The sequence below is a fragment of the Carettochelys insculpta genome, chromosome 3, assembly GCF_033958435.1.
Source record: "Carettochelys insculpta isolate YL-2023 chromosome 3, ASM3395843v1, whole genome shotgun sequence".
Lineage (NCBI taxonomy): Eukaryota > Metazoa > Chordata > Testudines > Carettochelyidae > Carettochelys > Carettochelys insculpta.
In genome coordinates this window covers 161,545,057-161,572,863 of record NC_134139.1, presented here as the reverse complement: position 1 = coordinate 161,572,863, position 27,807 = coordinate 161,545,057, and the positions used below count along the sequence as shown (strand labels likewise).

Sequence of the window (27,807 nt, the reverse complement as noted above, 5' to 3'; positions counted from 1 at the left end):
GGTGCACCCTTGCCATGGGCACCTTGAAACGGGTCCCATCAATTTCCATTACAGTCAGGTGAGAATTGGGCATAATCCGGTGCCACCACCCCAGGCTGGGCCAGCGTCACATCCACGCCTGTGTCCCAGCACCCCATGGCCTTTCTCCCATCCACCTCGAGGGGTATGAGGCACTCGCTCCACAGACGCAGTCCTGGCCCTGCTCTGTAAACTGAGCCCTGTGCATTTGGGCCCCTGAGGGGCTGGTCTGTGGGGCTGGTTGGGCCCAAGCTGAGGATACAGTGCCAGCATCACCTGCCTTGGCTGCCAGCCCCTCTGGCCTCTGGGACTCCACTCAGTTGACTCCATGAGTCCCCAGCCTGCTCAACCTATCTGGGAACTGGGGGCACTGGGCTGATCTATGCCCTTTCCGCCCACAGCGATAACAGCCCAGGTCTTGCTGTGTCCCTCAGGCCGGCTGCTCTGTCCAGGCCCTGGTTGTACCTCTGGGCTGGACGGTGGGCCCCTTTTTCTTTGGGCTCACCCAATATGTGATCCCCTCTGTTGTACAGCCAGGAACCAGTCTCCCCGGGACTCCCTCTCTCTCCCGGATTGCCTGTATCTCCGGGACTCCCTTTCAAACCTGGCTCAGCTATTTGTGAACTCATCCGTCAGCTTCCCCGTGCTGTGTGAGTCCCCTGGCTTCCAGTCCTCGAGCCACATCCTCAGGTCAGGTGAGCACATCTCAGAATTGTTCCAGGACCATCAGCTTGACTAGGTCCTTTACGGACTGGGCTCCCATCCCGAACACCCACTTTTGGTAGCACTGTGTCAGACAGGAGGCTGTGTCTCCATAGGTTTCCTTTGGCCTTTTCCGCGCCTCCTGGAACTTCTTCCTGTACCTCTCAGGAGTCAGCCCGAACTTATGCAGCAAGGCCTGTTTGACCCATTCGTAGTCCCCAGGCTGCAGCCCCTCCAGCTGGCTGACCACTGCTATGGCCTTCTGATCCAGCAAGGGGGTGAGCTGTCGGACCCATTTGGCTGGAGGAACCTCGTGCAACTCGCAGGCTCACTCAAAGGAGGTAAGGAACCCATCCACGTCCCCTGGGTCCTGACACTGGGCCATGACACGCATCTCTAAGTGACTGGCCAGCACGGGCCTCCTGGCCCTCTCACTGCTCTCCGCAGCTGGGGCCTCTTTGTGTCTCATCTCCGCCATGGTCTGCTTGTGCTCACGCTCTCGCTCTCTCTCCTCCTGCTGTCTCTCTTGTTGCTGGCACTCATGCTCACGCTCTCTCTCCTGTTCCTGGCACTCTCCTGTGCCTGTCACTTGTGCTCTCTCTCCTGTTTCTGGGCTTCCAGTTCCTTTAATCGCACCTCGAGCTCCAGCCATCACAGCTCTGCCCTGGGGGACTCTGCCCGGGGTGGACCACTGCAAGCTGAGCACGACCTGGAGAGTGCCACTTCTGTCTGACGGTGTTGAGCCCCTGCTCCTGTTTGAGAATCCAAAACGCTCCCAGGGGTGACTGGTCACTTCGTGCCAGGACAGGATCTGGCCCCTTGGATCGGTCATTTTCTTCCATCCGGGCAATCAGCTGGGCCTTGGTTGCCTTCCCATGGTCAGGCCCCTCTCTCTGCACAGCCCCGCAAGGTCTTCCTTCAGGAGTCAGGTATAATCCATCTCCCTGCCGTCTCCCAAGGTATCAACTCACCGGCAGAAGTGGCAGCACTGCACGGTTCCCAAAAATCACTTTTTTCCACCTCCAGCACCCCTGGCTCTTGTGAGGCTCCTTCCTTCTACTGCTCTCAGTCAGTCACTGCTGGGAGCTCATCCGTGGGTGCAGTGCATCCCACTTCTTACACCAGTGTGATGGGGTTCAGGGGTCCTCAAGCACTGCACCCAGTCTGCAGGCAGGAGTGACTCTCACTCAGCAGGCAGAATGGGAAGTTTATTAGTTGACAGAGGCACAGCTCAGCACAGAGATGGCAGTACAGCAGGCAGAGACAGTCATTCCAACCCACCCTGGGGAGAGGAGCCCGAGGGGTGCCCCATCTGGGGTGTAGCTTCCCCCCAGCCCGGCTAGCTGCCTTCCAACTCTCTCTCCCCCAGCTTCTAACTGCTGCCTCCGATTCAAACCCATCTCGGCTCCTTCCTGCCTTTCGTTCAGGACAGAGGTGTTACCTGCCAGCTTAGGTTACAGCCCCAGGGGGTCATCCTTAGCTGCTGTGAGCTGCTCTGCCTGTCACCCTGACTGTCTGACACGCACTGCCCACTCCATCACAGGAGTGCTATTGAAAGCTGTGCTGCGTTCCTCCGATTTCCTTTTGAAATGGCATGTTTTGTGTGCCATTTTTGAAAGAGAGCCAGATTTTCCCAACATGGCTGCCAGTGTAGACGCAACTACAGAGAAGGGAAGAAAGCAAAATGGGGAGGTTGAGGATGGGGTAGAATGGGCGCGCGCACACACACACACACACCCAGCAAGAGGGAAAATCGGCAACGATGACTGTGTAAGTTCCAAAAGCTTCTATTGGCACTGCTCTATTTTGCAGATTTTGCAAAGCTGGTGACAATTTTCCTTCTCTTCCTGTGCTGGTTGTAACATATGTGTCTGTACTAGTTTCTAGTGTTCTACCGCTTCTCTTCCTTCTAACTCTTTTTTCCTGTTATTCAGGGTGACCATTCCTCCCCCGGCCAAATATGGGACACGGGGGCATCATGGCCAAAACGGGATAGATGGTCATCCCACCTGTGAGTCATGTGGTGGCTGCCCAATGGGGACTGCCACCGTGCTGGAGGGGCTTCGTGGGGGCAGCTGCAATTCTCATCTGTTCCATGACTTGGGGCACTGGGAATGGGGCTACTGCCCCACTAGCAAAGCTCCCAGCTTCCACCAGCTGTGGGAAGCTGGGCAGGAGCTGCACTGATCTGGCTCTTGCCAGGTGGGGGAAGCCAGGCAGCAGCCTTATGGGTCCAGCTCCTGGCTTCCCCAACCAGGAGAAGTCAGGTGGCAGCCCCGTGGGTCTGGCTCCCAGGGGAAGCCAGGTGGCAGCTGCGTGGGTCTGGTTCCCCCAGTCGGGGGAAGCTGGGCAGCAGTCAGGCGGGTCTGGTTCCCCCAGCTGGAGGAAGCTGTGCGGCAGCTGCATAGGTCTGGCTCATAGCTCCCCCAGCCACGGGGAGCCAGAACCAGTGGTTGCTACCTGCTAAAAAAGTGGAATACGGGCCAATTAGCCCCTTTTGCAGAATAAATCGGGATGCCGGGTTGGTGCCTGAAATATGGTGCTGTCCTGCCCAAAATGGGGCTGATGGTTATCCTGTTGTTATTTGCCCCACCACTCTTGTGGTGTGTTGTCTTAGTCATGTAACGTAGTTTGTCTTCTTTTGCACTGCCATAGACTGTGCCATTACCTTACAAATTCCAGTCCATGTCTCCCCACTTTCTTTTGTGAGCTCACATGGACAGCCCTTACTTGGCACCCTGTGTGTCTGTACTCTGTCAAAGTTTGTGGGAGTTTGTTGGGGCTGAGGTGAGCTTCCTTATTTATTGTGAGGCAGGATGTTTTAATTTTATTCATCTATCTCAAAATTCTTGAAAATGTTGCGTTGACTCCCCTTAACTTACATAATCAAGCACAAAAATATCACAATACTATTACTACCATGTTATTTCATAAAACCTGTATAATTTTGAAAAAAAAACCCAAAACCTATAGTTCAGCAAAATGCTAGTGGCTGCATCTTTTAAACATTAAGTGCTGCAGCTGGGTTTTACACATGTGAGGAAATAATTTCACCTGTCAATGGATAAGTAATTGAGGTCTTTGGACTATCCCATCCAGTAGTATGAAATTACATTTGACGTGCCTGTACACAGTGCAACTGTTTGTGAAAGCTTAAACACTACAACTGTTTTACTATGAAAAGATACTGAAATCCATTAGTTTCACCTGACAGGAAATAATCAAATCATACACATGTGAGGTACAGAAAACAAGGCTTGTACAGGTGAAGCGATGCACCTGTTGTTTTCTATCAAATGACTGTACAGTGTAGCTGGTCACAATGGTCAAGGCATAAGAAAAGCCATCAGTTTATATCTGTCAAGGGAATCACATGCAAAAATCTACATACTGAACACTGTCGAGAAAGAAGATTCTGTTTTATGTTTCAAGTAGGGCTGTTAATATCTCTCTGATAAGCAATCCTTGGCTGCGTCTACACGTGCACGCTACTTCGAAGTAGCGGCAGTAACTTCGAAATAGCGCCCGTCACGTCTACACGTGTTGGGCGCTATTTCGAAGTTGAAATCGACGTTAGGCGGCGAGACGTTGAAGTCGCTAACCCCATGAGCGGATGGGAATAGCGCCCTACTTCGACGTTCAACATCGAAGTAGGGACGTGTAGACGATCCGCGTCCCGCAACATCGAAATAGCGGGGTCCTCCATGGCGGCCATCAGCTGGGGGGTTGAGAGATACTCTCTCTCCAGCCCTTGCGGGGCTCTGTGGTCACCGTGGGCAGCAGCCCTTAGCCCAGGGCTTCTGGCTGCTGCTGCTGCAGCTGGGGGTCCGTGCTGCATATACAGGGTCTGCAACTAGTTCTTGGCTCTGTGTATCTTCCACTGTTTAATGAAAGTGTGTCTGGGAGGGGCCCTTTAAGGGAGCGACTTGCTGTTGAGTCCGCCCCGTGACCCTGTCTGCAGCTGTGCCTGGCTCCCTTATTTCGACGTGTGCTACTTTGCCGTGTAGACGTTCCCTCGCTGTGCCTATTTCGATGTTGGGCTGAGCAACGTCGAAGTTGAACATCGACGTTGCCAGCCCTGGAGGACGTGTAGACGTTATTCATCGAAATAGCCTATTTCGATGTCGCAACATCGAAATAAGCTATTTCGAAGTTGGGTGCACGTGTAGACGTAGCCCAGGTGTTCACAATGCTTAAAGACAAATATACATCTTGTCAATCATTTTGAAGATCAGCAAATGCAGCTGATCATAGCTGTGAAGGGATAAGGAGAGCAGCTCAGTATACCTGTCAAACAATAAGAAATTCTACTGATGGTAACATTGAAAGAAGAAAGCAGTACTGCTGGATATGTCTATGGCAAAAGATAAGAAATACAGCTGTGTTTGAATTTCAAGATGAAAGCAAAAAGTTGACCATACTAATCAAGAAAAAAGTAAAGCAAACAAGTGGTTCTTAATCTTTTTTTTCATTTGTGAACTGTACATTTTTTCAAATGGTGATTGAAATCTTAGGCATAGTCTGCAAACCCTAGGGATTGGTAAAGCACAGATTGGAAACCACTTTTCTACTGTAATAACAATCTTTTGCAGACACACTCTACTGGCCCCCAGGGGTTCACAGACCACAGGTGGAGACCCATTTTCAAACAATTTATGGTTTCTGTATTACTAGCCTTAAGTGTTAAAAAATGTTATGATTCAGGCCCTGCAAAGAACATAATATATTTTGAGTGTTTTGGATTTGCTTTCAGGTTCCTGCATGTCACATTTTCAAACTATTTCTACACAGCCCTCTGGCCTAGAACTTTGGTTAAAAAGCTTACCTCTTGAGGTCCCTCCAAACCTAAGTGTTTATGATTCTACCTCAGCCCTTCACACAGCACAGTGCAAAGCCAAGCGCTCCCAAGCTCCAGACTCCACACTGTATGTCTTGTTTCACTCTGATGGCAGTCTGGGAGGCAGCCAGTTTTTATTATGCAAAGGAAAACCACTTAGGTATGAAATCCACTGAAGCAGAGGAAATGGTAGAGACAAATTACACGGGGTTGCATAGTAGTTTAGGCTGTCTTGCTCTGAAAGCTGCCTTCCATTGTTGCACTGACTGAGGACAATGAATTGCTGTTTCAGTGTTTTCGCACTGAGAGGAAATATAATTTGTGGGATTATACGCAGTTTGTAGGGGTATCATATTAGACCTTTCAAAAAAGAGGACACCCATGAGAGGGAATGTATCTGATTCATTATCTACCAACTTATATTTTATTAATGTACTATATACACCAGCTGGTCTCCTCCTGCCCCCTTCCCCCCCCAAATAAATGTCCTCCCTTTCCCCCAAAGCCAGGCACCTTCTCCCCCTCTATCTAAATCAATGCTTGCCACTCACCAGAGCCGCCAGAGCTGCCACTGCTACTGGAGCCCCCAGGACCAGAGATGCTGGGATTGCTGGAGCTGCTGGGACAGCTGGAGTGACTAGATCTGCCACCACCAGAGCTGCTGAAGCCAGTGGGGCTGAAGCCACTGGAGACACTGGGGCTGGAACCATGGAAGCTGCTGGGGTTGCTGCAGCCACCAGAGTGGCCAGAGCTGCCACCGCTGGGTCCACCAGGCCTGGAGCTGTTGGGGTCACGAGGGCCACTGGAGTGGCTGGAGCCAGAGCGTCTGGAGCTGGAGTCCCAGGGCCACTGGAGCAGCCACAGCTGCTGCTGCCACATGCTTCTCCCAGTCAGTGCTGGGGCACCTGTGCAGAGCGGGCAGATGACATTCCATGCATGCAGCTCTAGGAGGAGCTGCATTTAAAGGCTCCAAAAGCCACATGCAGCTCCAAAGCCAGAATCGCCACACTGCGCTATCTGGTTTGCCACACGTGGCGAGTGTCAAACATATTGGACACCACGGATATATACTATAACACATTAGTACAATATGAGCTGGTAGATGCTGATACAGATCCACTCCTTCTCAAGGGTTTCCTCTTTTTTATACGGTAACCCTACAAGTTTGTAGAGATAATGCCCATGATTCACCAAATCAGGCCATTCTGTCACAAGCTCTTCCACCATTAGAATCCTAGAATAGATAAGGGACCTTGAGAAGTCATTGAGTCTGGTCCCCTCCCCGCATGGCAGTTGCAGGACTAAGTATTATTTATTTTACAATGTGTGCTCAGCATCTCTGACATGAATTGTTTTAAGCATGAGTTCTGCGTTCATTTGTTTATATTATGCTTTCTGTAATAGAAAGAAACTGCTAAAAGTGACATTTTTAGATGGTTGCTCACTGTCAAGTAATATTTAGCACTTTTCTACAATGTTATCTCTTCAAAATCACTGTGCAAACATTAAAGAAACTAAATATAAAGGGTTTTAACTCTTGAATGACTTGACACAACAGGGAATAAATAGCTCTGCTTTGTTCTCTGCCCCCTGAACAGAAAGATGTAATTGAAATTCAGCTTTTGAAAAAAAGCTTTGAAGATCTTTCAAGTCCAACCAAGGCCGCTGTAGAAACACCCTTGCTACCTAGGTTTGGTGTTTGTTCAAGGCTGTTGTAGACTGAATGAACAAGCAGACCTAGCTTACTTTTTTTTCCCCTTGAAGTACTCACAGCTTATGGGAGAAAAGTGAATGGGATTCTGCTTATCCCATATGTAAAAAAACAGAATGGACCAAAAACTTTTCTTGTGCAAAAATCTGTTCCCCTGGAAGTTGGAAGACTGCACAGGTGTAACTGTAAACAGGAATTGGTCTCTGTTCTCATTCCCATCTCAAATCACATGCATTCCGTGTTTACCTAACACTTTCCACTTGGGAAAGAAGATGGTTTAAATTGGGGCAGAAAAATATGGACTAAACTTAGGTTTATTTGGCTTTTAATGTTTTGAATTAAACTAAAAAAAATCATGTTTGAAGTATTTTTGTGATGGATTGAACTGCTAAGTTACGTCTACACTAGACAGTTTTGTCAACAAAACCAGGGTTTTGTCAACAAAACTTGCAGAGCATCTACACACCAAATGCATTTTATCAACAGAAACTGTCAACAAAAAAGCGGTGTGGATGCTCCAGGGGAGCCTTTTGGCAACAGAGTGGATCAAAAGAAATTGGATCCCTTTTATGTGTAGACACAATCTGTCAACAGATGCTTCTAGTATAGACGTAGCCTTAGAGACATAGCAAATGGACAGAACCCTCTACCAGTCTACTGAGCCAGTCTTTCTATCATAGCCTGGCAAGAAGTGAATTTAAAATCCTTGAGAGAGGGAAGCCTACAACATTTCATTCCGGGCTTTCTCTATTGCTTCTGCAACTTCTTAAAAGTACAAAGATGTCATGGCCTGTGGAATTAGGCTGGGCAGGAGGAAAGAATTTGGTTGTCCACACATCCCAATACAGAGAAATACATCAAAGAAAAAATATTTTTTTATTTTTAATATAGTTCAATACTGTGTTGACCAGAGTGTATCATAAATCTGAAACTCCTTGATGGAGGTATTGTAAAAGTTAAAGTACTAGTATCCAGATGATCTGAAGAAGTGGGTCTGCCCCAGAAAAGCTCGTCACCTAATAAATTATTTTGTTAGTCTTTAAAGAGCTACATGACTGCTTTTTTGTTTTGTAAAGATACAGACTAACACAGCAACCTCTCTGTGAGTAGAATCAATAACGGGATGTTTTCATCTTATTTTTTCCTAACAAATGTGTGAATGTTTTTCTTATGCGTGGGAGAGGGCAATAGTTCTGGCTGAAGCTGGATATAGTATGTGTAAGTTTTGTAAAAACTTTCTACTTTACCACTCTGGGGCTACGTCTACACGTGCACCCAACTTCGAAATAGCTTATTTCGATGTTGCGACATCGAAATAGGCTATTTCGATGAATAACGTCTACACGTCCTCCAGGGCTGGCAACGTCGATGTTCAACTTCGACGTTGCTCAGCCCAACATCGAAATAGGCACAGCGAGGGAACGTCTACACGGCAAAGTAGCACACGTCGAAATAAGGGAGCCAGGCACAGCTGCAGACAGGGTCACGGGGCGGACTCAACAGCAAGTCGCTCCCTTAAAGGGCCCCTCCCAGACACACTTTCATTAAACAGTGGAAGATACACAGAGCCAAGAACTAGTTGCAGACCCTGTATATGCAGCACGGACCCCCAGCTGCAGCAGCAGCAGCCAGAAGCCCTGGGCTAAGGGCTGCTGCCCACGGTGACCACAGAGCCCCGCAAGGGCTGGAGAGAGAGTATCTCTCAACCCCCCAGCTGATGGCCGCCATGGAGGACCCCGCTATTTCGATGTTGCGGGACGCGGATCGTCTACACGTCCCTACTTCGATGTTGAACGTCGAAGTAGGGCGCTATTCCCATCCGCTCATGGGGTTAGCGACTTCGACGTCTCGCCGCCTAACGTCGATTTCAACTTCGAAATAGCGCCCAACACGTGTAGACGTGACGGGCGCTATTTCGAAGTTACTGCCGCTACTTCGAAGTAGCGTGCACGTGTAGACGCAGCCTGGTAGTACCTCTTGCTCCCTCACCTTCTGGCCCTGGCCTCTGCACAGGCACTTGCCAATTTTCCAGAACTGGTTTCCAGCACACTTGGAAAATGATGGCACCCAGGAGGTGGTGTTCTGGAACTACTTGGCAGATGGCAGTGTGTTCCTGCACCGCAGGGAGATGCATACAGGAGAGGACAGCTTTGCCTTTCCTGCTGGGAGGAGTACAATCTTACTCCCCCTCACCTGGCAACAGCCATTCCCTTTGTGCCACAATAGGAGGAACTGATTAGTCCATGGGTTAATTTGGCCATGCACAAGGGTCACCTAATTACTCCTCGCACACCCAGAGAGCTTCCTCACTAAACTCTCCTATCAGCTGTTCGTCTTCTTGTATACGTCCTCAAATTCATCACAAACTTGTGAGAACTGGGAATCCCAAGATACCAATTAGACTAACTGTAGATCTCTGCTCTAAATCCAAATCCTTTGCATCTATGCTTAATTGAGCCCCAGTTCTATGAAGGGGAAAAATGAGAGGCACAAAACTGGAGGCTACTTCATAACATATAAGCATCCAGCTCTTCAGCGCTAAATGAGTTAAAGAAATGGGGTGAGTGGGGGCAGGAATAAGAATCCTGGCTATGAGATGTTTAAAAATACTTGTGTATTTATTTTTCTTGAAATTCACCAAAGCATTTAGAGATTTTAGATTAAAAACATACCAGCTGGGCTGTATTGTAATATATCCTTAAGTTTAGCAGTTGGCAGATTTGCTGTGACAATGTTCCATCTGAAAGAAACAAAACCGAATTTAACTGTGTGTTTTTTTAATAAAAAGTTTAGCGCTACTGATGGTACAGTATCTCTGAGATGGCCATTTTGAAGCCAAGACATTTAAAAATGTTAATCTGTTGTCATTTGATATCTTTATTCTTTTGAAAATTTTAAAAGGTTTAATAACTGAGAAAAGACAGCTTCTGAAGGTTAATGCAATAAGGTACTGCGTAATTGTCCAGACAATAATGTGGGATCCAGATTTCTACATATTCATGCAGCTGGCATGAAGAAAAACTGCCAAGATTTTTGTGCCAATAATTATTCTTATTCTACAGTTTGAAAATAAGACAACAGCTTTGTCAGCAAAAATGAAGTTCTATAGCTCATCACAATAGTCACGGATGCCAGCAGTGCAGATGTGGAATTTGCAGTTTTAAATTTTTGGGCCACATCCTATTTCCACTGAAGTCAATGGAACATTTTATCACTGACTTCATTGGATCAGGGCCAACCCTTGGGGCTTTTCAAACCGAAAGTTCTTATTTTATTTCTGTGGATTAATTAGTTTTCTCCAACAGTGAATTTTCCATAAAGTTTTAACCAGAAAAACTATTTGGAACATAAGGAAAACAGAAAGTAGTATAAATATTTGCTTCAGCTTGGAGGATGGCTTAACATACTGGTTCTCGTTAATAAATACTATTATTTTATTGACTGCTGAAAAAACATTGCATGTCTTTGATCCTGCAGTACTTGCTCAGGCAAAACTGAAGTTCTGCTTCAATAAGGAATGCAGGAGTAGCCCTTGTGTCCTTATATCCCTCTCTAGGTAAATGAATGAATGCTCCGTATGTCTGATGAAACAGAACCCAGTGTTATATATCAGGTGAAGGCACTTATCCCCTAATGTGGAAAAATGGTGTTGTTCAGTTCAGTTGAATACCCCCCATATTTGAAGTTATCTATGAGAAAGAAATTGGAAAGGGATATTTATACACCATCTGTTTGTTTCTTGTTGTTGATTTGTATGAGTAAAATAAATTCAATAAATTAATTAAGGGACTTGTTAAAAAACAAATCAGGGCTGGTTGCTTGATTTAAGCATGATGTTTTATGGATTGTTCTGTGTTTTGTACCCAGAGCTCTGGGTAATTGAAAAATTCAGTATGTGTCAGCACTGAGTATAACATGTTTTCTTCATCAAGTCATGGGTTTAACAAGGGGAAATTTGCCTTGCCAAGTCCATATTCAATAACCTTTACGGATATTCCATGACAGTTTGAAGTTTTCTTCAGCTGTTTTACTTTGTCTAGGGGATGAAGATGAAACTTCAAATAGTACCATATTTTGAAATTAGTGTTTCTCCTTACTGGAAAAATGAAACAAAATGTTGAATGTGTATACTATATGAACAATTTAAGTCACTGATTCTTTACGTGATTCTAAAGAAATTTTCTTGATATGTAACCCTAGGTAGAAATTTACTAATTCTATTTTAAATGTGCCTTTACTTCATAGAAATCCTTCATGAGTGAAGAAAAACCCTGCATCTGTCTGGGAGTCTCCTGATTCCCTAGGACCCAAATCTCAAGAGTATAAGGAGTGCAGGCAAATATTAGTTCATCAAATATGTATCCAATATATGTATGTTTCCTGTTGTAAGTCTAACAATAATTTAAGAAAAGAAAATACTCTCAGATGGCCTTTTTTTGCTTGAGTGTCTTTTAGTGTTTCCATCACCCAGTGGCCTTGCTGACTGTTTGGCAGACTTCTTGCTTCCGATGTACTTATTTTTTTTTGTTAGTTTATGTCTTTTGCTATTTGCTCTTCAAATTTATTTTTGTCTGCCTAATAATACTTTTATACCTGATTTGCCAGAATTTATATTCATTTGTATTTTCCTCAGAGGATATGACTTCCAAGTTTTAAAGAAGACATATGGATCCTTTTGGTCTTAAAAGATGGTGGTTAGAAGCGGTGGTGTGGATCGATGGGCAGTGTTTGAGACTGCAGCTTCTCTCGTGGTTTATCTGTCCAATATTGGATTTGCACAGTCAATTGCAATAACCGTGTCAGTCTATTTCTGAATTCTTGAGTCTGAGAGCTTTTCCTTCTAAGACGAAGTAATGGCTTCCACATATACTATCAAAGGATGATGTGCCCTGTTGTAGCAATTGTCACCAGGTATTTTGATCTGATGATGTAGATTCCCAGGATTTTGGATCAATGTTGAATTTTTTCATGGAGTTTTTGCAAGTATCCTTGAATCTTAGCTTTGGTCTTCCTCTTGTTCTCAACCCACATGACAGTTCACTGAAGAGGATTTCTTTGGGAAGACGTTCATCACCCATTCTTCTCACATGACCAAGCCAACACAGTCTTCTGCTGTTGAGGATTGCTATGAGGCTGGATATGTCAGATCCTGATAGGATATCTGCATTTGATACTTTATCTTGTCAGTTGATGTTCATAATTCTGCAGTCAGCGAAGATCAAAGCTGTTCAATTTTTTCTCCTGGTTCGAGCAGGTGGTCCATGCCTCAGAACCATATAGCAGGATACTCAATACACATGCCTGGAAGATTAGTATCTTTGTTTTCACTGTCAGCTTAGGACTGTTCCATACATGCTTCATAAATCTGCCAAAAATAGTAGCTGCCTTCCTGATTCTGATATTCAGTTCTTTGTCCATGGATAGCTTTGTGGTGACAGTAGATCCAAGGTAACAGAATTGTTGAACCACATTTAATGGGCTGTTATCCAGAATGACATTGGGTTGCTGAGGTGTACCTTGAGTGAATTCAACCGTTTTCTTCATGTTTATTTCAAAGGAAAACAATGTGCAGGCTCTGGACAGAGAATCCATCAGTGACTGTAGTGGGTCTTCATTATGAGTGGTGAGAGCTGCATCATCTGCAAAGAGGAGTTCCCTAATGAGGACTTTCTTGACCTTAGGTTTTGGCCTTGAATCTTGCCAGGTTGTAGAGAGAGCCATCTAATCCTGTGTGGAGAAATACATTCCTGTATGAGTTTTGAAGTGCGCGATTTAGTAGAACTGAGAAGAATATGTCGAAGAGGGTAGGGGCAAGAACATACCCTTGTTTAACTCCCCTGTTCATTGCAAATGGTTCTGATGCAGGTCCATCATATTGCACTGTTGTTTTCATGTTTTCATGAAAGGATGTTATGTGCTTGAGTAGGGTCAGTGGGCAGCCAATCTTGGTTAATACTCTGTACAGTCCTGATCTACTGACTATGTCAAATGCCTTTGTTAGGTCGACAAATTCTATGACTAATGGTTTTCCGTGTCCTCTGCATTTTTCATGTAGTCGACAAAGAGAGAAAATCATGTCCATTGTTGACCTGCCAGATCTGAAGCCACATTGTGTTTCCAGATAGACTCGATCTGTGAGTTTTTGCAGGTGTTTGAGAATGACATGTGCAAATGCTTTTCCTGTGACACTCAGTAATGAAATACCTCTGTAGTTACTGCTGTAACCCTTGTTACCTTTGTTTTTATAGAAAGTGATGGCGTTTGCATCCTGCTTGTTGTGTGGGACATCACCTGCTCTTCAACATTTTAGGAGTAAATCATACAGGAAAGGAAAGAGCACAGCCTTGTTTGCCTTCAGGACATCAGCTGGAATTCTGTCATTTCCTGGCACTTTGCCATTGGAGAGAGGATCAACAACTTGAGAAAGTTCCTCCTCTGTAGGTTCTGCATCTAGGTCAGACGTTTCTGGAAGGGTTGGGATGAGGTTGTCAAGTTCAGGTTGTATTGTATGGTCGTGGGAATAAAGACTTGAGTAGAGTTCCACCCATCTGGACATCTGCAGCTTTTTGTCTGTGACCACCTGTCCATTTAAGTGCTTCAGTAGGGCAACTTTGGTAACGTTTAGTCCGAGTACTTTCTTCTATCCATCATATATAGTTTTCAGGTCGCCCAAATCAGGTGCCTCGTGAATGTTAGAACATAGATCGGCTCAATACTTGTTTGCACACTGCCTGGTTCTCTCTGAAGAACAGATCTTGCATGTCGAAGTTGATCTCTTGTGCTTTGAGATGGGTTCTTTATGTTATTCAGATGTGCCTTGTGTTTTTCTTCAAGAAGAGGCCTAAGAATATCAGCATTTTCATTGCTCCATTCTTTGTTCGAGATGTTCCAAAGGCAGATTTAGCAAAATTGTATACTGCATCTCTCAGCATGGACCATGTTTCATCAATGGTTTGTTGGTATGGTTTGTGTTCTGTTTTGCGAGTGAGATCATCTGTGAAGACAGAGCATTTCAGCACATCTCTGGTATTGGGGGTATTGATCTTTGGCTTACTGCATTCCTTTGTCATATGGAGTTTCATTGGGACGATTTTCACTCTGCTGATGATCAAGGAGTGATCAGTGTCGCAATTTATGCAGTGGTACGTGCATATAAATTTCACAGAGTTGAGATGTTTCTTGTGTACCAGTATATATATATTGTCTTTGAGTACCTCTTTTGCTTTGTTGCTTTAGTGATGGTAGTTGTTTTTTTATTCTTCTTACTGTTTTTTTTTTTAAATTTGGGATGTACATATAGTTTGATCCTTCACAGTAGTCAGGTGAGTTTTAACAAGGGGATCTCAATTAGATCTATGACACCAGATGGTTAGAGGGGTCTGAGTGTATTAGGACATAGCAATATTATTCAGTAGAGGAAGCTGGGTACTGCGTATAGTATAGCCAAACATGATGTACTTCGCTAAAGTAGTACGTGAAATATACATAAACTCCTCTGTGGGAGAGGGGGCATAGTTGAGATAAACTGAATTCAGTATCTCCATCAGGCACGAAACCCCTGCAGTTGCAAAAGAATATCTCTTGTTCCACATAGAATCCAGACATAGAAATTCCCTGTACTCTGAAATTAAAAAAAAAAACAAACTGCTCCAATTTTGCATTAGACGTTAATCTGCAGTAAAGCATATGATGAATAAAACACCATGTAATGTTTACTCATTTACAATAAATAAGTATCTTTTGGCCTGCAATGAAGGGTGGCCATTTTGATGAATACTTGTGAAAATGCTTGTGTGGGAAATCAAGGTAAGAGAGTTACTGAGAATTTTCTAATCTTTTTATTTCCATAAGCTTTAGATTATTAGTATAAAACTTAAGCATTTTTATTTCAATATGAATATATTATGATTATTAAACTGTAATTCAGAGCTGAAATATCATGGAAAGCAAGATTCTACCATGTGAACTTTAATGTTCTTGGGTTGAACACAATGGTTGTGACTTGATTTCATGAGACTGATTAGTTTGTTCATCTATTATTTCATTAAGTCAGCTCGGGAATATGTTGTGGAAAAGTCAACATGGCTTTTGTAAAATGAAGTCAGGCCTCACCAATCTACTAGAATTCTTCCAAGTTGTCACGAATTATGTGGACACAGCTGACCTAGTGGATATAATGTAGTTGGACTTTTAGAAAGGCTTTCATAAGGACTCCCTCTAAGGCTCATAAGTAATCATGGGATAAATAGAAAGGTCTTCCGACAAATCTGTGGCTGGTTAAAAGATAAGAAACAAAACATGATCAGTTTTGATAATGGAAACCTTTCAATAGGAGGGTGCCCCCCCATAATCTGTTCTGGGACCTGTTCTATTAAACATATTCAGAAATGATGTAGAGAGAGGGTGAGATGGCAATCAATCAAGATACTTAAGTCCAAAACTACTGAGAAGAGTTGCAAAGAGATCTTGGCTACGTCTACACTAGCACACTATGTCGAAGTAGCCTATTTCGACGTAAGGACATCAAAATAGGCTACTTCGACGTGTATCTTCTACACGTCCTCCAGGGCTGGTGCCGTCAACATTCAACGTCGAAGTAGCGATGGAGAACGTCAAAAGGAGCCGCACCGGAAGGAAATGCGGAGTGTCCACACACACAAGCGCTCCCTGTCGAAATAAGGGGCCAGCAAAGCCCCAAGCTGCTCCCTTAAAGGGCCACTCCCAGACACACTCAGCCTGCACAGCACGAGATCCACAGAGCTGACAACTAGTTGCAGACCCTGTGCACGCAGCATGGATCCTCAGCTGCAGCAGCAGCAGCAGCAGCCAGAAGCCCTGAGCTAAGGGCTGCTGCGCGCGGTGACCATAGAGCCCTGCAGGGGCTGGACAGAGTATCTCTCAAGCCCTCAGCTGATGGCCGCCATGGAGGACCCCGCTATTTCGAAGTAGCAGGACACGGATCATCTACACACGCCCTACTTCGACGTTGAATGTTGAAGTAGGGCGCTATTCCTATCTTCGGATGGGAATAGCGATTTCGATGTCTAGCCGCCTAATGTTGATTTCAACGTTGAAATAGCACACGGCGCGTGTGGACGTGACGCGTACTATTTCGACGTTGTGCCGGCTAGTGTAGATGCACCACTTATGAAACAGGGTGACTGGGTAACACAAATGGCAGATGAAATTCACTGTTGATAAATGCAAAGTAGGAAAAAATATCCTGCATATACATACAAAAAGTTGTCTTCTAAATGTGGTGTTACCAATTTTGGAAAAGATCTTGGAGTCTCTGGGTGTAGTTCTCTGAAAATAACTGCTCAATCTGCAACAAAACCCAGAAATATTAAGATAAGGCTATGATCCATTAAGAAAGGGATAGGTAAGATAGAAAATATCATAATGCCATTATATAAATTGATGGCATATCTGCCCCCTCGAATAAAGCATGCTGTTTTGGTTGCCCCAGCTCAAAAAGGATATAGAGTAATCTCTTTCATATCTGGCAGCCGCAGGACTGGGAGGTTGCCAGATCATCCAATATTCTGGATAATAGAGTGGTATACCTAGCAACGCACAACATTAAAGAAAACCAAGATTAGATACTAAGAAACAAACACAAATGTATGCAGAGTACTTTATTTACCAACAAAAGTAGTATTGTACACTGTAAACTTGTACTGTATTTGCTGTATTTATTTGCATTTACTTTCACTATGCTGTACTTATGGAAAACATAACAAATTTACATATGGTTAAAATGCCGATTATTTGAGAGTTCTGGGTGACAGAATGCTTGATATGAAATAGCTTACTGTATAACAATTGGAAAAAGGTACAGAGAAGGGGAAGAAAAAGGACTAGGGTTATGGAACAGCTTCCATATGAGGGGAGATTAGGAAGACTGGGGTTGTTCAGCTCAGAGGACTCAAGTGAGCTATGATAAAATTATGATTGGAGTGGTGAAAGTGCTTAGGGTAGTGTTTTCACCCCTTCACATAACCTAAGAAGGGATTGGAGACAGAAGTACCAGGGTAACAGTATAAATGAGACTGATCAGTCAGTAAAAGGCTATACAGTTTTTTTGGCTTTTAAAGGTATGTAAAATATTATAATTTTGTCTTCCTACATACTCATGTAGTCTTTTTTCATGAATGATGGAAGTTTTGGCTGGAGTCAAACTCACTACAAGGCAAGAAGCTGCAGCTTGCTCATGAATTTGAGCCATGATTTGGGGAGAGCCCTGAGAGCTGTCTGAACATAGGAACATAAGAATGGCCATACTGGGTCAGACCAAAAGTCCATCCAGCCCAGTGTCCCGTCTGCCGACAGTGGCCAATGCCAGGTGCCCCAGAGAAGGAGAACAGAAGACAATGATCAAGTGATTTATCTCCTGCCATCCATCTCCTGCCCTTGTTCTGAAGGCTAGGGCACCATACTTTACCCCTGGCTAATAGCCATTTATAGACCTAACCTGCAAAAATGTATCGAGCTCTTTTTTAAACCCTGATAGAGACCTGGCCTTCACAGCCTTCTCCGGCAAGGAGTTCCACAGGTTGACTGTGTGCTGTGTGAAGAAAAATTTCCTTTTATTAGTTTTGAATCTACTACCCATCAATTTCATTTGGTGTCCCCTAGTTCTTGAATTATGGGAAAAGGTAAATAATTTTTCTATATTCACTTTCTCCACACCATTCATGATTTTATATACCTCTATCATATCGCCCCTCAATCGCCTCTTTTCCAGACTAAAAAGTCCCAGTCTCTCTAGCCTCTCCCCATATGGGACCCGTTCCAAACCCCTAATCATCTTAGTCACCCTTTTCTGAACCTTTTCTAATGCCAATATATCTTTTTTGAGGTAAGGAGACCACATCTGCACGCAGTACTCAAGATGTGGGCGTACCATAGTTTTATATAGGGGAAGTATGATATCTTTTGTCTTATTATCTATCCCTTTTTTAATAATTCCTAACATCCTATTTGCTTTACTAACTGCCGCTGCACACTGCGTGGATGTCTTCAGAGAACTATCCACTATAACTCCAAGATCCCTTTCCTGATCTGTCGTAGCTAAATTTGACCCCATCATGTTGTACGTGTACTTTGGGTTATTTTTTCCAATGTGCATTACCTTACACTTACCCACATTAAATTTCATTTGCCATTTTGCTGCCCAATCACTCAGCTTGCTGAGATCTTTTTGTAGTTCTTCACAATCCCTTTTGTTTTTGACTGTCCTGAACAACTTGGTGTCATCTGCAAACTTTGCCACCTCACTGCTTACCTCATTTTCTAGATCATTGATGAACAAGTTGAACAAGATCGGTCCCAGGACAGACCCCTGGGGAACACCACTAGTTACCCTCCTCCATTGTGAAAATTTACCATTTATTCCAACCCTTTGTTTTCTGTCTTTTAACCAATTCCCGATCCATGAAAGGATCTTTCCTCCTATCCCATGACCGCCTAATTTACATAAAAGCCTTTGGTGTGGGACCGTGTCAAAGGCTTTCTGGAAATCTAGGTATATTATGTCCACTGGGTGCCCCTTGTCCGCATGTTTATTAACCCCTTCAAAGAATTCAAATAGATTAGTTAGACACGACTTCCCTCTGCAGAAACCATGCTGACTTTTGCCCAACAATTCGTGCTCTTCTATGTGCCTTGCAATTTTATTCTTTACCATTGTTTCTACTAATTTGCCTGGTACTGATGTTAGACTTATCGGTCTATAATTGCCAGGGTCTCCTCTAGAGCCTTTTTTAAATATTGGCCTTATATTGGCCGTCTTCCAGTCATTGGGTACCGAAGTGGATTTAAAGGATAGATTACAAACCACTGTTAATAACTCTGCAATTTCACATTTGAGTTCTTTCAGAACCCTTGGGTGAATACCGTCTGGTCCTCGAGACTTGTTACTATTCAGTTTATCAATTAACTCCAAAACCTCCTCTAATGTCACTTTAATCTGGGAGAGTTCCTCAGATTTGTCACCTAAAAAGGCTGGCTCAGATTTAGGAACCTCTGTAACATCCTCAGCCGTGAAGACTGAAGCAAAGAAATCATTTAATCGCTCCGCAATGGCACTGTCTTCCTTGATCGCTCCTTTTACATCTTTATCGTCCAAGGGCCCCACTGCTTTTTTAGCGGGCTTCCTGCTTCTAATGTATTTAAAAAACAATTTACTATCATTTTTTGAATTTTTGCCTAGCTGTTCCTCAAAATCTTTTTTGGCTTTTCTTACTACATTATAACACTTAATTTGGGAGTGTTTGTGTTCCTTTCTATTTTCCTCACTAGGATTTGACTTCCACTTTTTAAAAGCTGCCCTTTTTCTCTCACTGCCTTTTTGACATGGCTGTTAAGCCATGGTGGTTCTTTGTTAGGTCTTTTACTGTGTTTTTTTATTTGGGGTATACATTTAAGTTGGGCCTCTAGTATGGTGTCTTTAAACAGTTTCCATGCAGCTTCCAGGGATTTTAGTTTAGTTACTCTACCTTTTAGTTTCTGTTTAACTAGCTTCCTCATTTTAGTGTAATTCCCCTTTTTGAAATTAAATGCCGGAGTGTTTGACCGCTGCGGTGTTCTTCCCAACACAGGAATATTAAAAGTTATTATATTGTGGTCACTATTTCCAAGCGGTCCAGTAATAGTTACCTCTTGGACCAGATCCTGCATTCCAGTCAGGACTAGATCGAGAATTGACTCTCCCCTTGTGGGTTCCTGTACTAGCTGCTCCAAGAAGCAGTCATTTAAGGCATCAAGAAATTTAATCTCTGAATCCCGTCCTGAGGTGACATGTACCCAATCAATATGGGGATAATTGAAATCTCCTATTATTAGTGTGTTTTTTATTTTGATAGCCTCTCTAATCTCCCTTAACATTTCAGCATCACTATGACTGTCCTGGTTAGCTGGTCGGTAATATATTCCTAATGCCATATTCATATTAGAGGAATGAATTGTTATCCATAATGATTCTATGGAGCATTTTGATTCCTTTAGGATTTTTGCTTCATTTGATTCTATATTATCCTTCACATATAGTACCACTCCCCCACCCGCACGACCTGTTCTGTCTTTCCGATATAATTTATATCCCAGTATGATAGTGTCCCACTGATTGTCCTCATTCCACCATGTTTCTGTGATGCCTATTATGTCAACTTCCTCCTTTGATATGAGGTACTCCAGTTCACCCATCTTATTAGTCAGACTCCTAGCATTTGTGTAAAAGCACTTTAAAAAACTGCCACTCTTTATATGTCCGCCTTTCACAGACGTGTTGGATTTTTTTATATGCGATTGTTTCACATCTGATCTTGCCCATATATTATTTCTCACGTTCCCTATCTGACTAACTTCCAGGGAATCCCTATCTATGGAGCCTCATGTAAGAGAAGTCTCCGTCCGATCCAGGTGCTCCCCCGCACCAACAGGCTTTCCCCCACCTCTTAGTTTAAAAACTGCTCTACGACCTTTTTAATGTTTAATGCCAGCACTCTGGATCCACCTTGATTTAGGTGGAGCCCATCATTCCTGTATAGGTTCCCCCTACCCCAAAAGTGTTCCCACTTCCTAATAAATCTAAACCCCTCTTCCCTACACCATCGTCTCATCCACGCATTGAGACTCTGAAGTTCTGCCTGTCTATCTGGCCCTGCGCGTGGAACTGGAAGTATTTCAGAGAATGCCACCATAGATGTTCTGGATTTCAGTCTCTTTCCTAGTAACCTAAATTTGGCCTCCAGAACATCTCTTCTACCCTTCCCTATGTCATTGGTACCGACATGTACCACGACCACCAGCTCCTCCCCATTTGTGCCTTCCAGAGGAAAGAGTAGCTAATCAGAGCTGATGCCCAATTAGGGCGGAGCTCGACACACCCCTTGAAGAGGGATGCCATTCTCACAGGACTAGAAGGGAGGGAGGATAAGGAAGCAGAAGGAGCCCAACAGCTCAGACTTGCAGTCATCACCCTCTCCAGTCTGGTGGCAGCTGCTTCTTCCCCACCTGCAACATCAAGCCTGGGAAAATCTTGGGTGAGAATGGGGCAGAGGACTTTCCTGCAGCTGCATCCAAGGCCAAGGAGCAGGGGCTGAAAAACCCCATGGGGAGTAGTGAGGAGAGCAGGGCTGTGTCTACACGTGCCCCAAACTTCGAAATGGCCATGCAAATGGCCATTTCGAAGTTTACTAATGAAGCGCTGAAATGCATATTCAGCACTTCATTAGCATGCGGGCGGCAGCCGCGCTTCGAAATTGACGCTCCTTGCCGCTGTGCGGCGCGTCCAGACGGGGCTCCTTTTCGAAAGGATGCCGCCTACTTCGAAGTCCCCTTATTCCCATGAACTCATCCCATGAACTCAGCGCTTCATTAGTAAACTTCAAAATGGCCATTTGCATGGCCATTTCGAAGTTTGGGGCACGTGTAGACACAGCCCAGAGCTGATTAGGGACTGGATGGACAGATGCAGTGGTGGACGAGCAGAAATGAAGTGGCAGTTGGACAGCCAAAATTAATTGCTTGAAAGGGAGTGGCCATCAGTGTTCCCTGTAAGTTATCTCTGAGGGGTGGCCTGTAGCTTCACAAATGGAAGCAGTCTTGTAGCACCTTAGAGACTAACAAAGTCATTAGGTTATGATCTTTTGGGGGTAACACGCATTTCTTTTTCATCTTTTCATTACAAACGCTCTTGGCATAATTGGTTAGTCTCTAAGATGCTACAGGACTGCTTTTTAGCTGTATGTTGTGCTCTTGTGTACCTGCTCAGGAGAAATTCAAATGCTGCCCAGCTGCTTAGCAGAGCATCCACAGCTATGCATTTTGTCTACATTTGCGTATGGCTTGGTGCACATAAAAATGTATCATGCACATGGATGGAAAAGAGCAGAGGGAACATTGGTGGGCATATATGGGGGAGAGACCAGCTGCAGCGCTGGCAGAAAACACCATATCCAGTGGAAGAGCCAGTAATTACTGTCTCACTCACCCACTTGCAATGAGCCTTGGGAGTTCAAAACTGAGACCAAAAGCATAGAATCTAACCTTTTTTTATGAATTTTGGATGGGTTATGAGACACGATTTTTATCTTGTGGGGCGGATGCGGTTAGTTATACCACCCTTGCATGTTGTCCATATGTAGGGTGGGGGTACTGTTGAGTCAGGGGCTGCGTGTTCTTTCATTCACAGACATTGAAGCAGGTTATCAACAAGGTGGCCATCCGTCCTGTATTAGTGGGGACAATCCTGTATTTGGGCTGGTTGCAGCTGCTGGTGGAAATCACTTCCCTAAGCCTCAGGGGGAGAACTGGTGCTGCCACTTCCCTGGAGCTGGAGGGACGTGCTGGGGGCTGGCGCTTCCCCAGGCCTCCCGGATAGTGGTGTCAGCTGCCGCCTCCCGCCCGGCTCCCTTCCCCCACATCGCCCTGTCCCGTATTTGGGACGGGGAGATACGGTCGCCGGAGTCAGGAGGCCCGGCCCGGCCGTGATGCGAAGGCGGGGGAGCGGCCCGCACTGCGGCAGTTTTCACGATCCCCCAAGGGAGGCTCAGGGCTGCCTTGAGCCCCCCCCCAGTGATCGCCCTGCTCGGGGACTCGCTGCTGCTCCTTTTGCACAGCCCCGGCCGAAGGGGTCAAGCTACGCGGCCACCTGCTACTCCGCCCATTCAAAAACCAGAGAAAAAGCGCGAGCGGCCGCAGATGGAGACACGAGAGAATCCGACCCCCGCCACTCAGCCAATCACGCAGCGGGGTGGAGCCAGATGGCCGACGGATGACGCTAGTGGGCGGGGTCAGGGCTCCAGACACAGGCGGAGCTCGCGAGGACTGGGCGGAAGTGAGGCGAACGGGGCGGGGTGTGTTGCGCTGTGCGCGGGAACTGGAAGCCGGTGGGGTCCGTGTGGCTGCCGTGCAGCCGGGTGAGGGTTTTGTGTCTTTCGGGTTCCTGGCGCCGGTCTGGGCGGTGCCGCCGCCTGACGCGGGGCTGTCACGGAGCCCGTCGCAGGGCGGCGGCGACTCCGCTTGGCTCGGCCGCTGGCGTGGCCCGCCCGGTTCTGGGGAGTGAGCGTCCCGTCCGGGGTAGGGTGCAGGGCTGGGCGGGCTCCGTCCTCTGTCGCGGGGTCATAGTGGCCACTGGACTGACGGGGCGACAGTGCTGGGAGTCGGTGGCCCCGGTCTTGTCGTGGCAGTGATACTGTTGGCGGTGGAGGCCCAGCGAGTCTACCAGAAACTGAGCTCAAGTTGTGAAAGTGACTAGATGTCACATTAGTGCTGCTCTAGGCCCATTGGCTCATGGGTAACTAGTCTCCCATCTGTGAACTAGTGCTGTGATGTTGCCCTCTTTGCTGGGCAAAACGGGGTTATTCTGGATGATACACTAACCTATATTTTTGTTCAACTTGTTTTTTTCTAGTTCCACTTAAAGACAATGCAGTTCTCTAAAGAAAGCAGGGTGAAGCGTAGGCTGGTGGGTGATAGAGACCTGTATCCTCACAGTCTGCAGTTCTACTTGCAACCTCCCACTGAAAATATTTCTCTAGTTGAGTTTGAAAAGTTTGCCATTGATAGGCTTAAATGTGAGTAATGCTATCAATCTACACTATGTTTGTTTTGCATTTAGGATACGTGCTGTTTGAGATGGGGGAGGTTTGGGGAAAAAGGGCAAATTAAGTAGACTTGTGGCACTCCAAAAGTGCAAGGAGGAGGAGCAGCAAATGCAAGGTTCCAGTAATCTGGGTGGGCTTTGTAATGTGCAAGAGGTGCATGGGGAAGGGGAGCAGACAAACACAGTTCCTTCATTCCTCCTTTTATTCCCCTGCAAATACACAAATTTTTTTACCACCTATTTGTGTGTTTATGTAAGTAACCCCCCAAATTTTGCTCTTTAACTGTCATTGCTAGTTGAGTATTAAGTACAGTAAACCCTCAAAATGTGTGACATTTTTGAGTTGCGCTTAACTCACATTAATGCAATTTAAGCACAGCTCAAAATCCTACTCCCCACAGTCCTGGCTCAACCCCCTCTACCCTCTCCATCCCTGCTCACCATCCGCACGTGGCTCCGGCTCACCACCCCTCATGCACGGCCCTGGTTCAAACACCCCTTCCCCCTGCCCCAGTTCAAACCCAGTCCCCCACCCCGCATGGGCTCTGGCTCACCGTCTCTGCTTGTGACTCTAGCTCAACCCCTCACCCTCCGTGCATGGGTCTGGCTCAACTCCATACCCCACAGCCCTAACTCACTCTGGGCTTAACTCCCCTACTGTTCTCCCATGGCCCCCACCCGTTGCCAGGCTTAATCCTCCTCAACTGCACTCCACCAACTCCAGGACTTACCTTTCAAAAGGAGCTCCAGGTGCTCCTGCTGCTTCTCTGGCTGGAGAACATGTGTTCTGCCTGGGAAAAAAACCACCCCATGACTGAAGCGAAATTCGAGGTATGCAAGGGTGCATGGGAACACAACCCTTGCGTAAATCAAAGAACTACTATACTGTAAAACAGTGTATGGGGAAAAAAACCCACAATTTTAATCCTGAATAGGTGTTATATTTGAACAAGTTTGTATCATTTAATGTACAAATGTTTATGAAGACTTGTACAAAAATGTAAAATGTTTTCTTGTTCATGGATGACTTGCCTTGCTTGCATAAAAGAGAAGACGATACCTTCCCCGAATAGTTTGCAGACCAGGGATAAAATGTGAGTATAGAAGGAATCAGAAGGAAGACTTCAGGAAAATAGTGAGAATAAAAGGGAAAAAATCACTTTTTTTGATAGGATTTTAAAATAAAGAAAGCAAATAGGAGTTATTCATTACTTTTACAGTTAGATTGGGTAATCACTTATAACTCTTCTTGTGTCTGTGCTTACATGTGGTATCTCAGCCAGATTTAGACTCTCTGGAGTTAGGGACTGTTATATTTGCGGAGCACCCCGTACAATGGAGGTCAGATTGTCTTCGGATCCTGGTGTGACTTTGCTGCTACTGCTAACATCATCTATACAAATACCTAAATTTGTGTACAGGTCTTTTTGTGGATAAACAAGAACGTTTGATTTTTCAGTCTGCTTAGTCAAGAACTTTGTCTGTTGAGAACAGGAACAGTACAATGTATGCTATATGATGAGTTGTACGTGCTAAAGAGTTGAAGGAAATGCTTTAACCCTCTCAGTAATATTTGTTCATAGCCCTTTGAAATTGACACCGGTAACAAAAACATTGGAAGAAGTCAAAATTAGTCCATGAATGACTTTCAAAGCGAAAATATTTATTAATTGGAAACTAATTTCACATTAGTAATTTTACCACTTGTATGCTATGACAATTAGGAATCATTCCATTTACAACAGCGGGCTTTGAATGAGCCCCCAAAATACTTAACTGTAGCATTATATTAGCATATGCCTTTTAATCTCTTCTATCTCTTCACGCCAAGGGCTGCAATCTTGCAGGCAAATTTCATGTTGATCAGAAATTTGTGATTTATGTGGGAGAAGCAAATTGGAAACACTTTTTGTTTCTTCTTCTGGTCTAGTTGGTCTAACCTCCTGGATATTAAGAAAAGCAATATTCTAGATTAGATGATAGAACTAACAAATTTTACATGTTAATATCTATGTTTTCATTACTGCAAGAGTTGTGTATGCTGATTTTATTTTGTTTTTCTCTAATTACTTCAGTGCTCAAAACAGTTGAGAACCTTGGTGTGAGCTGTGTGAAAGGTAGTGAGGAATACAAAAGCAAGTTGCATCTTGAGTTTCGAAAGCTTAAATTTCCACACAAAGTAAGTATATAATTCAAAAAGGAAAAGTGTAACTTTTTTACATAAAAAACAAAATCTATACTAATGCTGAAAATTGTGTGAATAAAGATACACTTGTTGAGTGCTGTGTTAAAAGAATGCATTCTGTAAGTTAAACAATTTGTATCACTGATTTCTTTTTTTTGAGGCTACCATCTACTTTTTAAACATTTACGTTATATATAATATTTTGTAATTTCTCTGTTGACCCATTGAGTTAAAATCTGAATTTCCATATTCAAAACTCCTTTAAAAGTCAGCTAAAAGTTGCTTGGCTAAGGTCAGTGGGGTATTACTTAGTAAGATTTTGGAGGCTTAATGTGTGCTCTGTTTTTAAATCTTCCTTCTAGCAGAGTGGGAAGGACTTTTCACAGGACTTTTTGGTGCGTTTGCATTATTTGCCCCAGCAAGATTATGTTCTACTTTGGGAATGGTTTCTTATCAGTGCAGAAAAAGTGCACAGAATTGTTTGTGTATGAGTGCCACAATATAATTTAGCGTTTGTTTGTTTTCACATATGAATGACTTGAAGGAAGCTTATGAACATTTTAATTCAGAACAAGTATTTGGATGAAAAGTTTCTCTGTACTATGAAGTGTATTCTTAGTTGCCTTTTCAGTTAACAGGATTTTTTGCATTTGTTTTGCTAACTTTTGCACAATTTACTTATGTCAAAATTGCAGGGAAAATTTAATGCACATTTCGCATTTTACAGTGATATGTCAGAAGGATTGTGGATCTTGATATTCAATTTGGAAATTATTTCTGAACTTCATTTTCATTTTACTGTCATAATTCAATATGTATTTTCTTCTATGAACACTGTAGATTTTGACTGAAGATGATTATGAAGCAAGGAGGAAAGATCATATATCTCATTTCATACTGCGCCTTGCTTACTGCCAGTCGTAAGTGCTATTTTTTTAAAGCAAATATGAATTCTTGTTTGTTTCATGCATATGTGTTAAAATTTGGAACCTAAAGGCTGGTAAGGTGGTGCTAAATATAGCAACAGCTTTTCTTTGTTTCAGGTTTAAGCCTGTTCTCGATTCAGGAGCTTGGTCAGGGAGGGAATTCCTGTGCCATGAAACATGACATATAGTTAAAGATGTGTACGTGTGTGTGTGTGTGTGTGTACACACACACACACACACACACACACACACACACACACACACACACACACGTATAAACAAATTTATTTTGATATTTTAAAAAATGCACTCACCGGACAGCCATTGCGTATTAAATACACTAGTTTCTGGGGGGCTGGGGTGGAGTTGGTTTGTTTGCCTTTCAAAGGCACACATGATTGACATAAATGGGAATATATCATGGCTAGGACTGATGCTTTTGACTGTCTAGCACCAGTAATAGGTAAGTCAGTCTGAGAAGATCATCACTGCCTTATATAAGGAACCCAACTGTCCCTTCAGGCAAAAGCCAGGACTTTTCAAACTGTGCCTAAGTGGGATTAGGGCCTCAGCTTCCACTGAACTTCAATTGGAGTTGGTTGTTGAACCCCATCAAGTCACTTTAAAAATCTCACCCGAAGTACATTCATGAGTTTAATACTGTGACTGAAAGTTTGCCCTTCCACACACGTCTGTGGACAATCAGGAAAAATGTATTCAAAGTATTGCAGTGAACATGTGGAAAGCAGTCTTGCAAGTAGCCAGATCTCAAAGCACATGAGTTTTTACTAATAGTATTGTTTCTTGAATTGTCCCCAT

At 44.3% G+C, this 27,807-nt stretch overlaps 1 protein-coding gene across 3 annotated transcripts in view; it reads left to right on the top strand.

The window, feature by feature from the left end:
* Positions 1–23,092: 23,092 nt before the first annotated feature.
* The window catches only part of PRIM2 (DNA primase subunit 2), a 223,184-nt gene continuing 218,469 nt past the window's right edge, over positions 23,093–27,807 (top strand). For 2 of the 3 annotated variants that reach the window (XR_012645098.1, XM_074991104.1), the window contains exons 1-4: positions 23,140–23,191; positions 23,686–23,848; positions 25,953–26,056; positions 26,903–26,982. Coding sequence is in view for 2 of the 3 variants with exons in the window: in XM_074991104.1 (XP_074847205.1) it covers positions 23,701–23,848; positions 25,953–26,056; positions 26,903–26,982 (332 nt within the window). In the remaining variant the exon portion in view is untranslated. The other variant, XM_074991105.1, reaches the window with a different exon arrangement.